Source organism: Myotis daubentonii, chromosome 3 (genome assembly GCF_963259705.1).
Source record: "Myotis daubentonii chromosome 3, mMyoDau2.1, whole genome shotgun sequence".
Lineage (NCBI taxonomy): Eukaryota > Metazoa > Chordata > Mammalia > Chiroptera > Vespertilionidae > Myotis > Myotis daubentonii.
Genome location: NC_081842.1, coordinates 80281322 through 80294959, shown reverse-complemented (window position 1 = coordinate 80294959; position 13638 = coordinate 80281322). Strand labels below are relative to the sequence as shown.

General features: G+C 38.6%; 2 protein-coding genes across 2 annotated transcripts in view; one reads left to right on the top strand and one right to left on the bottom strand.

The window, feature by feature from the left end:
* Positions 1-10210, top strand: part of FILIP1L (filamin A interacting protein 1 like) — a 131202-nt gene extending 120992 nt beyond the window's left edge. The window contains exon 5 of the mRNA XM_059687965.1: positions 9165-10210. Within this exon, the coding sequence (XP_059543948.1) occupies positions 9165-9356 (192 nt within the window). The 3' untranslated portion in view covers positions 9357-10210. The remainder of the gene's footprint in view (positions 1-9164) is intronic.
* The window catches only part of CMSS1 (cms1 ribosomal small subunit homolog), a 418346-nt gene that overhangs the window by 397946 nt on the left and 6762 nt on the right, over positions 1-13638 (bottom strand). The gene's annotated exons all lie outside the window — the stretch shown is intronic.

Below are 13638 nucleotides of genomic sequence, written 5' to 3'. Positions count from 1 at the left end.
TTTTCCTAGATGGTATAACCTAATTTCTCAAATAACATCATAACTTAGAAAAAAGGACAGAGAGTCCCAAAATCACTGGAAAAAATTTTAAAAAAGCATGTATTTTCCCAGCTCAGGGAGAGAAGTGTTGGGGTTCAGCCTTGTCAGCTTCCAAATTCTGCTTCCAATTCAGGATTAAAATAGCTGTAACCAAGGAAGCATCTCAAATAAAAGGCTGTTTTAGAGTCAAGTCTTTAAGTTGTTCTTCAATGTATCTCTTATAACAATTAAATGCATATCATCTGCTTCAATGCAGCCACTTTTCAAACAACTCAAAGAAATTCCTCAAGAATGAATTACTATCCTTCACTTAGTTCACTATTAGCGAGTTGATTGGTTTTTTTCCTCCTCTAAAAAAACAAAACACAGAGCTATTCCTTTTCTGTTCTTAGCCTTCTAAAGGAATTAATTGATATCAGTCAGTTCTAAAGCCTCAGAAAAGTACAATTTCATAGAAAGGAGTTAACTAACAACTGCAACAGATTCCTAAAGGGCCCATAACATAAGAAACATTTAAACACCTGACAGGGCAAGAGGGACAGGGTCAGTGGATAGGGATCATACTGAGAAGGATGACATCTTTCATAGTGATGACAGAAGCAGCACAATATTTTTATATAAAAAATTTTTTCTGATTATAAAATTAATACATATTTGTTACAAAAATTTTGGAAAATATAAATGCTTCCAGGACTGCTGCTTTCAGCTTCTAAAAAGGGTAATGAGAGGACTAGGGAGAACAATGGACAATTATTACTATTTTTTTAGGCCAACCTATCAACTATGGTGGCCCTATTCCAGGTTTTCTCAGACTACTAGTGAGGAAGGAAATGTGCTAAAGGGGCCATCCTGTCCTTACTGAACACCTCCGGGACCAAGAAGTGGCAGATCCCCCCACAGAGTACAAGTTTATGTAAGCTGTCTGCTTGGACCAGACACAATGGACAAGGGGCCAGCCTGGTCACTGGAAGAGAGGGACAGGATTTCCTTTTCCCCATCTAGCCAATCAATGCTTGGATAATGATTCAATCACTGTGCATTGTTCAAGTGCTGGAAAGAAATGCCTCCTTAGGAGGCGGCTCTCAGAACTAATTACACTCTTATCAGTTAATAAGATCAATGGCCTCGTGTAGGGGATGTGGGCATAGAATAGGGCCAGACAAAACTCAACTCTCAGACTCCAGTTAGGATGTAAAAGTACCTGTGGTGGGAAAAGAGACCAGTGATAGGTGAGTAAGAATTACAATTACATTTTCTCCCTGGGCTGTCTCAGCCACTTAAATGGTATCAACAATTTCTCTATGATGATTCTCAAAGCAACATCTTCAAATTTTCAATGCCTACGAAACGATCCTACATGGAATGTCCAATCACACTTCAAGCTAAGTGTGTGCTCATGCTGCAGTACCCTGTTGCTCTTTCTATGCCCTTCTCCTCTTACTTGTGCCCTCAGTACAGATGGTACTATAAGATAGTTAATCTACTACATTTAACCCCTCACCTCTCTAATCCAACCTTCACTAGTGTCGTTAGTGATCTTTCTACAACACTGTTTTGATCATGGCAATTCTCCAGTCTCCCCCAAAACATCACTTACTTAGCACATATAGTACCTACGTGCCCAAAGTCCAAACCTTCTACCAGGCCTCCATCTCTCACCTCATCTTCCTTTGAAACATATCCTGCACTCTCACCAGCACATGGTACTGACCATCCTTGCAAATGCCATCATGCTTTCTTACCCTGTACCTTTGCTTATGCTGTTCCAAGGGCTGGAATGCTCTTCTCTTTGTTCCTCATATTGAAGAAACTATACTTCTACCTCAAGTACCATTTACTCTGGAAAACCTTATTTTTTTTTTTTTTATAATCTTCCTCTGAGTGTCCAAAATACTTCTCTCTGTGCCTCTATTATAGCACTTCATTTTGCCTCTTATAATTCTTTTTTGTCTCTCCTATACTATAATTTAAGAGTAAGAATCAGCTATCATTTATTTTTCAAATTCTCATATCAATATTTCTCTAAATGCAATCACTGATCACCTTTATCAGAATCACTTAGGACTCTGCAGATTTCCAATGCAGGAAATCTGCATCTTACCAAGCCTCCTGGGTCATTCTTGGGGCATATAATGTTTCAGAACCAGTCTTACTCAGAGCTTACGTACTGCTGGTCGTAAGTGCTCAACAAAGGCGCACATGCTAACAACACACCTGGTGGCCACGGCAGACTAGCATTTATTTGTTCTTTTCACAGAATCACAGTGTCAGAGCCAAAGGACTTTATAAGTGGTACAGCTGTTTCATTTTTCAAACAATTCAAGGATAGGAAAAGGCAGGAAAAAGTAGAAAATGCTCTTTAGGGGAACTCTAAAAAAGAAAGACTCACAATGCTCAGACCAAGTAGAATAAGGAGGTAAAGAATGTGTGACGGTATCCTTTTCTCGGCCAGAGGTGGTTAAAAACAAAGCCCAGGAATTGGACTGCTTGTTCAGCTGCCTCAACTACTAGGCTTAGTAGCATATCACCAATAATTTATTGAAGAGAGGAAGAAGAAGGGGTAGAGAAGGAAAACAAGAAAGGTAAAATAACCAGAAAAGTTATGAATATGATCAGAAATAGGCATCTTAAGAAGAGATATGAGGAAAAAAGACAAAGATGATAATAATATTGACATTAGTAACAAGTAGCACTTATTGGCACTTTGGATGTGCCAGGGCTTTTCCTACACAATATCTCCCCAAAGAATTTGCCAATAGGTATTCTAATCCCAAGATACAGACTACAGATGAGGAAACTGAGGTCTGCAAAGCTAAACTGGCTTATTCAAGGACACTCAACTAGTTGCTGCCAGAACTAGAATGAAGGATCAAGTTTGGCTCTGCACCCTGTGCTCTAGCCACTAACCCACGGCTGTTGTAAAATGTAAGCCTGCAAATGATTTTAAAAATTTAAATGGATACAAATAAGGGGAAAAAATAAGGGGGAAGATACAAAAAAAAAATCTAAAATGAAAAACCTGACAGATGAATAAAAGGAAAGGGGATAAATAAGGAAGACATTTTAAGGTTAGTATATTTTATTTTAACCTACTATTTCTACATGTGATGCTATGTGTCTGGGCACAAAATGGAAGCAACTGGAGTTAGGAACGATTTTTCCAAAACTGTATTTCAATATTTATTGTTGGATTGCCCTCACTGCCCATGGTGTAATTACCACAGAAAGGTTGGGAGGTGAATAGATATAACCACAAACCATGTCACATTATTTTTAAAAGGCATCAATTTCCCCTAACTTTCACCTCAGAAAGTAGACAACTCTTTAATATAAATCATAGCACTGCAACAATATTTAAAACCAAATGTTCTCTCACAGAGGTTAATGGGAACAAGCTAATCAAAGTACACAGTTTCCTTTTGAACAACCTCTTGCCATATAAAACTATAAAATCTTTAGTGATAAAGTTTTACTGTATAATGAGGAAATTCTTAGAAAATCAAGAGAAAAGAAACCAAAGCAGCATATAAAATTCTGGGCTATCTGCCAGATTCATTATCTGTTATTTCCCCTTTACTCCCCTTCAAATTAGCAGTGATTTATCAAACAATACAAAAGACAAAAGAAAGGAGAAAAATAACATTTCAAAGATATTTTTCTCCAGTTTACATTTCCTTCTTTTCATTACCATATCCATCATCATTATTTAGGCACTTTCCCATTAAACAGAGATTTAAAAAAAAAATACAAAAGACTGTCATTCTGATAACATCCAGCTTTGACTGCGCATTCCATAACAGGGTCCCCGGGGGAGTCAGGTGGCCCTGAATCTGCCCCTCCCCTGCATCACCCCAAAGACCACAAATCAAAATGATCTGAGGTCTTTAGGAGTTTTGAGCCTTTGAATCTCTGGAGCTACAGTTGTAATGAGGGTTCTGCAGTCCCTGGTGTTAAGAACACTCCTGAGGGTACACTGCTTACTTAAACAATATGTTGCCAATATGTCTCTAAAAAGTTCAAAGAGCTTACAAAATTCATTTCATTTAGAAAAAAGGAAATATCCTGACTCCAGCTGTCTAACTAGGACCTGATATCCCCATAAATGCTGATTTTTTTCTAGTATATGGTTGCCCTCCATGGTAATGTGAAAGAGTGCAAGGTTTAATTAGAAACCAGGCTATACAACTAAGACTTCAACTAAAACTAAAGACATCTTCACCTTCTTGTACTTTTGGCCACTAAAACTCACTGACACCTAATGACTTATTGTAACCAGGAAGTCTTGTAGATTGCTCAGTTTGTCTTAGAACCTATGGACCAAATAAGAATTCAAGGAATACATTCTACAAATATACTCCTTTTTTTTCCTGCTGCTCTCTAGATAAAACCAATGCCTCTGTCTCACTGAACTCAGCATCCTTCAAACTTGTTATCTATTCCAAATCCCAACTTCCCGTTGAACTGTTAAAAACATTAAAAAAAATTTTTTTTCTTCTATCAATGAGCTCTGCACTTCTTTAATCTCTTCCAAGACTTCTGCTTTCTGATGAAACCCAGGAGTCTCGAACTCTGAGTAGAACATTCACTATGTGGTTTACAAGGGCCATATGCATGGATTCCTTTCAATACCCACTCCTAATTTGGATAAAACTTTCTTGGAACTATTTGACATACTGTTCTATAAAAATGATCCAAGAGATGACATATTGTAATGGTTCATACCTCATTTACTGAACCATGCCCAAGTATAAAATTCGTACAAGAAAACAAAATAAAAAAATGCAGCATCATTTCTAAGATTCGGGAATGACATGTAGGGTTATCCTAATAAAATAACCAGCCTTTGCTGACATCTAGAGGTAAAAACTATGTAGTGAAATCAGTTATAAAAACCCCAAATTGGCTTGTGACATCCATGTGTAGAAACAATGGGAAACCAAAGACTTCTGGGCAACTGGCCCTATCAATGACCACTGTCCCAAGACACACTGCTTCCACCAACACACCTCAGTATAGCTTTAAAAAACAAGCCCCACCACTACTGTGTTCCATGCCAACTAGTTTATCGGACAGATTCCAGTTCTGAATAACCTGTGGTGCTCATCAAAAATTCACCTGCCGTATCCCAGTCCGAGGCAATCCAAAGTCGGTGGGTGCTGAGACGTGGTCTGGGCCCCCGTAGTGTTTAAAAGCCCCGCAGGTGGTTCTGATAGGCATCTCGGAAACCATTGGGACACGAAGCTCTGACCTTTCACAGTGCGAAACCTCCCCCATCCAGGTAGGCCAAAGTTCCAGGCAAAAGACTTAAAGCTTACATCAAAAGGAGGTTCAACTGTGGCAGTATTTCTCCAAGTGTGGCAGGCTAAGCACCTGCCTCAGATGAATCACTCTGAGAATGTATTAAAATGTGGATTTCTGGTTGCATCCATAGACAAATACATTATAATTTCTAAGAGGAAGACCCAGGAATCGGCAATTTAAATAAAATGCCAACATAGATTTTTGTATAATAGCCAGAACCAATCTAAATTGACAAAATTAAAGGACATCACAGAAACCTATCTTAGAAAGGCTATAATTAATGCTATGGTCACAAGATCTGCTGACTTGAATTAGTCCACCACTAATTTCAACTGCAGCTGCTATTATTCATGGTTTGAACAATATGGCTGATGTTCAAAGAAATTTTCTGATCTCTGAAGTGTTTCCTTCCTTTTTTATTCCTTAGTATAACTTAGTGTTGTCTTTTCTAAGTGTAATCTTAGTGAAGAAAATGTAGAGTACCGGGGTCCAACCCCAGCGGGTCCAGGGGTCCCCAAAGGTGAGGACGGAGTCGGCGAAGAAGGAAGGACACGGAGACAGTGTTCAGTTGATCAGCAGCCTAGCCAGGATCTCCAGCCAGGATCTTTAGCCAAGTTCTGGTTAGGATCTCCAGTCAGGTTCTGTGTCCATGCTCTCTTGCTAGTTTCTACAGCCAGGTTCTCCAGGTTCTCCAGCCAGGTTCAGTCACCAGGTTCTAGTCAGGCTCTCTTGCCAACCTCTGCAGTCAGGTTCAGTCCAGGATCCCTTGCCATGTTCTCTCCAGCGAAGCTCCTCCATCTCCTGGTTCTCTGTAGGTTCTGTCTCTCTTGGTCCTGTCTTCTGAGTTCTGACTTCTAAATTCTGTGTTCTAAGTTCTGTCTCTTTCTGTCTTGTTACATCTGTATTTATACCAGTTGATTCAATCCCATCAATCTCTATTCCAAAGGTTAGGGCGTTTCTTATCTCCATTCCAGGGAGTAACGATTATGTAGCTTAAGCATGATTGTTCGTAGTTAAAATGATTAATTACCCGCCTGGCACTTAGTTAAGGGGTTTTATTCCCTCCCTAACTTCAGGGGAAAATCCCTACCTGGGGAAACAACCTTTCTCAGAGGTGACCTTGGTTAAAACACATAGTGCCAAGAAGGTGAGCAAACATATTAAGAAAAGTATGCCATATATGCCAGGTCCCTTGAAACAGCAAGCATGGACCGGCTCCCGGCAGTAGAGCATACAAAAATGTAAGAGAAATAAGAATCTGTAACTCTACTAACCAGAGTTAACCACTGATGCCACTGGTGTATGTTCTCCAGTATTCTCTTCACACATACAAGTGAAAGCATATATATAGTTTTTAATCCTGCTTTTCACATTTCTGAATAAACACTTTGTATATCTTCAAAAGCATCATTTATTTAAAGACAGCAAAATATTTTCATATGATTATGGTGTAATTCATTTACTCCATCCTGATAGTTGGAGTCTTAAACTGTGTCCATTTTTCATTGTTATAATGTTAAAACAAGCCTTGTGAGCATCTCTGATTATTTCCTTGAAAAAAATTCCTAGCAAATGAATGAGTGGGTGAGTGTGAGTTTTAGGGATCTTTATACACAACTAACTACTCTCCTAATTATCAAGAGGCTGCCCATCTCATCAAACCATTACTGGGCACTGAGTTTAATCATTTAAAAAAAAAAAAAAAAAGCTGTACCTATTTGAAAGGTAAAAACATTGAATGAGCATTTCCACACTGAGGATGAGACCATGAGGTCAGGATGAAAGGTAGGAATACCATTTATATAAGGAGGAGACTGAATCAGGATATCGACATCTCATTTGCTATGTTAACTAAATATACCAACAGAAAGCATATTACCCATACTTATCTTTTATTGAAAGATTCATATTTTAACCAAGTCTGTGTAGTGTTAATTTGAAAATCTAATTATGGTTGCTATAAAAGTTAGGTGGCATTTTAAATAGTGAATGTTTACATAAAGAGATAAAGGGACTTCACTGTACTTTATCAGTATAATAAATGTGAAAACAAAAAACAATATAAGAAGGGCTCCCATAAAAACAGTATAAAAATCTATGATGAAAACTATAATGCATTTTTAAAAGATTTACATTTTTAAGCTCATAGAGGAAAGGATGATGCAAGCAAAGGGGGAAATAATAATAACAATAAATACTGGATTATAATGGGAGATTACAGTTAGCTTTTCCTCTCTCTTTAACAATGTGTTCTCATCTAAGAGTATTTTTCCTTAATACACAAAATAAGTATATTTCTTTTTTTAAAAAATATATTTTATTGATTTTTTACAGGGAGTAAGGGAGAGGGATAGAAACATCGATGAGAGAGAAATATTGATCAGCTGCCTCCTGCACACTCCCTACGGAGGATGTACTCGCAACCAAGGTACATGCCCTTGACCGGAATCGAACCTGGGACCCTTCAGTCCGCAGGCTGACACTCTATCCACTGAGCCAAACCAGTCAGGGCAAAATAAGTATATTTCTAAGTGAATATGAACTCAATAAAGATTTTACTCTTAACTTCCACAACCCACTCTCCCAGTCCAGATCACTTAACTGTGAGTCCTCTCACCCCTCATAAACTAACAGGGAACAAATATTAATACAATTCTATCTTTACACTGTGTCTTCCCCCAACCCATGTCCTTATTAATCTCCCCCAGGACTTCCTCCCCCCCCCCCCCCACTTACACACAGTGTACATAATCAGTACAGTTTTCCTATGTGGCCCCATGTATTAGTACATTCCCATTCTACCTCGCAAATATAACCTAACTAGAGGCCCAGTGCATGAAATTTGTGCATGGGGGTGGGAGGGAGCAGTGTCCCCTCAGCCCAGCCTGCACACTCTTGCAATCTGGGACCCCTCGGGGGATGTCTGACTACCGGTTTAGGGACTGGGCCTAAACCGGCAGTCGGACATCCCTCTCGCAATCTGGGACTGCTAGCTCCTAACTGCTCATCTGCCTGTCTGCCTGATCGCCCCTAACCACTCTGCCTGCCTGCCTGCCTGCCTCATCACCCCTAACCACTCGCCTGCCTGCCTGATCACCCTAACTGCTCGCCTGCCTGCCTTATCGCCCTAACTGCTCGCCTGCCTGCCTGATCACCCTTAACCGCCTCTGCCTCAGCCCCCGCCACCACAGCTTCATCCAGAAGGACGTCCGGAATGACATCCGGAAGGTCTTTTGGCTGTCCAGTCTAATTAGCATATTATGCTTTTATTATTATAGATGTAAAATCACTTCATTTCTCAATTGTGTCCAATTTCCTATCTCAGGGACACTGTTAAAAGTATTTCCTTCCTCTGGAATGCCCTCCCATTCCTGCTGTTAAAAACCCAAAAGTCTTCAGAGGCCCAAGTTAAGTCATGCTACTTCCTTCTTGAAGCTTTCTTAGACCTCCTCAATTAAATTAAACGTTCTCTGGCAATCTCATGACCCTTTGAGAATAATATGGAACACTACTCCTGTTTATCTTTCACTATAGTACTGCGATTGCCAGAACGCAAGAAAAATAACCTATTTATCTCTGTATTTAATACTAGATAGGCTGTTGAGAGCCTTGCATGTAGCACATGTTCAACACATGTTGACTTGCTTTACTGAAGTCTCTCTTTTTTTTTTTCCCTAAACTTGGCAATTTTTAATCTGATGTGTCCCCAGAATCCAGAGCTTTCAAAGAAGCCAAATCCTCCAAGCTGACTCCATGTCTTAAAAATGTCTGCTTCTCCACCAACTGTACCATTAACTACCTTTTGTTCTTCTGTTTAATTCAAGATCAAGGAGGTATGCAAGCAGAGAATCCCAACACGGATCCCTAAACCAAAATCTACAGGCATCACTAAGCTTCCCCCTAAAGCTCCCCCAGGGCCAATGGATAAGCCCATTCACCACACTGGCTATGGGAAGCTACACATCATAAGGACTGTCACCTCCAACACTTTCCTACACATAGGAGGGAAAAGGTAAGTCATGCCAATGCACTGCCTGGATACATTAACCTACAGAAATACCTGGAAAGTTGAAATTACCACTTTGGAAGGCCAAAGAGGACAAGCCATCTCCTCCAGGAAATGAAGCAGCAGCAAACTGACAGGTGGTTTATTCACAGGATGCTGGACCTGGCAAATGAATGTCATACTGAAAGTGTAGCACAGCTACAATTATTTTCACCTATATTTGTGTAAATGCATATATGCACAATCACAAGCCCAGACATACCCCCCAAATCCTCATCCTACCTGTAATCCAACACAAAGTTGGGACTATCACTATCCTGGGATAAGACTGAATTCACTAGGACAATTCAAAAGTTTCTGGTGGACCCAGAAGTAATCCTCCATTCCACAAAACTTGATTGATTCTATTTTGCTCAGATGTGCTGGAGAGAATTCCTAATCTGCTTCAGAAAATAATATTACTTCCATCAATTAAAAGCATATTTAAGGTCTAAAACTATGATTTCTTTATGAGCAGGAGAAAATAAAAAAGTGATAATTCTTACCACTTTTACAGAGAAAAAAAACAACAAAAATGAGAAGGGCTAAACACATCTATTGTGTGGCCTACCTGATAATCGCTGGCACAGTAGGCACACTTGACTGACTGCTGGTACTTAATCTTCTGTCCCATGTTTCTAGTAGGTTGTTCCCCCTATATATACCAGGCCATGGAATCATATTGTAAGGCAATCATAGGCTTGTAAGATAAATCATTTTAGATTGGTATTGCTGCTTTCTAGAAGCAATCAGGACACTGAAGAATCAAAGTTCACTAATATTAAGTTATTTTAGGGAGATATGAATCATTGTCCTAGGTATTAACACAACTTATTATTTCATAGGACATTCTTTAATCAACATCTCTTCCCTGAATCAATGCTATAGAAAAATCAGTTGATGCAACAAAAACTTGACATCAGGAGACTCAAATTCCAACCCTGGTTTTTCACTCATTTGACACTGAGCTCATTCATAAGTTGAGGTGTTGAGTTTCTCATATGTAAAAGAGGAGAGCTGAACAATTCTTCAGGTCTCTTCCAGTTCTGATAATCCATGAGTATGTCTAACTACAAAATGTTGAATTCAACCAGTCATCTACAAGACAGAACTCAGTCTCCTGACAGGAAGCTAAAGTCATTCTTTTCATCACACTGAACACTCTTACAGAATCAAGAAAAAGATGTGTCCATAACTCAGTGTGGACAGAGTAATACAACGATGTTTTAAAACAAGGCATTTTGAACATGAGAAGACAGTTATATTTCATAAAGTTTCAGCCAGAAGAAAAAAAAAAGAGAAGAGCATGACCCAATGTTTTCTGTGATACTGCATGGAGAACTGGAGGCATGATGGAAGAAATCCTCATGGCTAAGGACACAGTTTCAGACAGCTGTCCTGAGATGGAACCAATGGAGCAAGAGCAAAGAAACTGCCATTCTCCACACTCATCCTTAAGTCAAGCCTGCTTCAATGCATTGATGCCACTGAGCCCACTCTTATTTCCAGGAGGAGGAGGGCTGGAAGCATGGGTAGGACCAAACTATACATGCCAGAAAGAGGGATGATGTGCAGCATCCCCAGAAGGCAAGTGGCAAAGGGAGAAGGTGGGGAGGCCAGGTGAATGAAAAGTCTGAAGTAGAAAAGTCTAAAGTAAAGGAAAGCAGTAAGAGAATAGTGGAAAGAGTGGACTACAAACAAAGGTGATGAAGCTGTGACACCAAAAATAGTACGAGACAATTCAGAGGGAAGTGCAGAGATAATTCAGAGGGAAGTAACTGGTGGATAGTGCAGTGTAGCACTGTGTCCGACATAATCAGGTAATGTTAAGTGATCAGAGGAAGAGTGAATTAAAGAGAGAAGGGCTATTCAGTCAAGACATAAGTGAGAAAATGTGTTAAAATATGGCAATGGTGTATGATAGAGTCAGGAAAAGCAGTTATGCTGGGTAACATTCAACACTGATAATTATACTAATGAAAAGAAAAAACACTGGATCTCCTATAATGGAAACCAAATAGACTGAAAAGAAGCATAAAATAGGAAAAACAAGCACCAACAACAGTCCCAGCAAATCAAAATACCCTGGGAACGTTTTACCTTGAAGAGGAGCACAAAATATGTTTCAAGTTGGAGATTCCAAAATTGTTTTCTCCTATGTTAGGAGACTCCCTAAATACATTTTCATGGCAAGCTGGCCTAAGTTCCAGAGCAAGAAAGAAAAGAGGGACAAGATATTGTATAAAGTCCTAAAAACAAGGCAGGAAAATAGCAATACTTCTCTGGCAATCAGCAGAAATCTGCTTTAAATGGTAATACAGTTCTAAGCCTATTAAAAGTCTTTAAACTAACCAAGTCTATTTTAAAAGGATTACCAACCAAAACCATTCTTATGTTAAGTAATATGTAATAAAATGATATGTCATAAAATGCATATATATCTAAGAACTAGGAATATTATTTGGAGTTCAACAAAATGGTATTGGACCTATAACAAAACTAAAATAAAAAGAATCCTGCCTCCTGAGCATAGTCCCATCCTGTTTTCTGCCAAAATGCAGCCCCTCTGAAGAACAATGAAAATAAAAGAAGCTGTTGTAATAATTCTAGAGTGACTTTATGTTAATTTTAAAATGGAAGAAGATAAAAATCCAAGTGAATGAAAACAAATCTAATACGTAACATAAATTTTAATAATCCGATACTTTTATCCTGGAATCTTTCCTTAGCCTTTCATTTATTTAGCTTCAGTGATTTCTAATCTCCTTGTAACTGTTTGAAATAAAGTACAGACACACAAATGTGTTTTTTTACAAATTGAAGACAAGATCTTCCCACAGCAAAAAGGTTACTTTTTGCATACTTGCTTTATTGCAGTGGTCTTGAATAAAGGTGTGCCTGAATCTGATTTCAGGAATGTGACTGATCTAATATATGACTGATAATTAAGGACTGAGTAATGGAGTAATTAATGTAAAACATAACTCTGCCTGGGTTATGTTTAAAGTTTCCTTTTTCTGGGGACGTGTGACATACAACTTGGGGTCCAACTCTAATCTGGGGCACAAATTCTGCCCACTGTCTGTTCCTCATAAGAAGAAAATTTTGTGAGATGTGAAAATTACATGAAATTCAAATTTCGTTGTCTGTAAAGTTCTATTGGGATACAGCCACACTTGTTTGTTAACATATTTACTGTCTGCGACTGTATTTTTGCTAGAATGGCAGTCAGGTAGTTGTAGCAGTAACCACCTGGCTAGCAAAGCCTAAAATATATATTATCTGGTCTTTTATAAAAGAAGTTTGCTGATCTCTGCTCTAGTGTGAACTAGACTAACAAAGAACTCAGGGACAAGAGCTTAAGAAAAACTTAATCAACTAGTAAATACTAATAATTCAATTATCAATCCTATGAAAGCTGATGAAAATGGGAAAACGATATTTCAAGCTGTTTGTGATATATAGTAAAATGTTAAATTCTATGAATGCACTAAAATGTTCAACAAAAGAACTTCAGATAAGAGCACGTCAAAGAATGTGTGCCACAAATAATGTGTTATTTGTCGTTGAATGGAAGTATCTAGGCCTTCCAAATTCCTGGTATTTTTCAAAAAATTCAGAGACACAGCAAAATTACAGCAGAACTAATGTACTTGTGATTTGGAGACAGATGTGTAAATTGTACCTTTAAGTATTCATAATTGTTGTCAAGAATTTGTTTTAATCACTTGCAAGAATCATGGAATTGTTACCAAATTCAAGAGGTTTGCCACTTGGGGTGCTCTCCATTCAAAAATGAGATGTGGTTGTCTGAAGGCAGTTTTATTTACCTCCAGCAAGTCAAGAACTCAGGGTTTTCATATCCAAAGCTCTGCCTCCCTTAAGGGAGGCTTAGCCATTTGCTTATATACACTATTTTGTCAATTTCACATGTTGATTTCTTCTTTGCAGTTGGTTATACTTATCAAGTTGGGTTCTTGTCAAGCTTATCCTATTTACAGCTGGTCTGCAAACATTGTGCTACATTTTAACATTTAGCAAGAACAACATTTAGTAAGAATGGCCCAGACCTTGAGACCCTTGTCCTACCTAATATATAAAACTAGCCCATGAAGGTTATCTATGGGTCCATATGTTATAGTCAAGTTCAGAACAATGTAGCACTCCCTCTCTCTCCATTCTCCTTCATCTCGCCTTTTAAAAGTTATCCTGACCCTGTTTTTTGCCCCTGAACTTATGTCTTAAAGAAATAT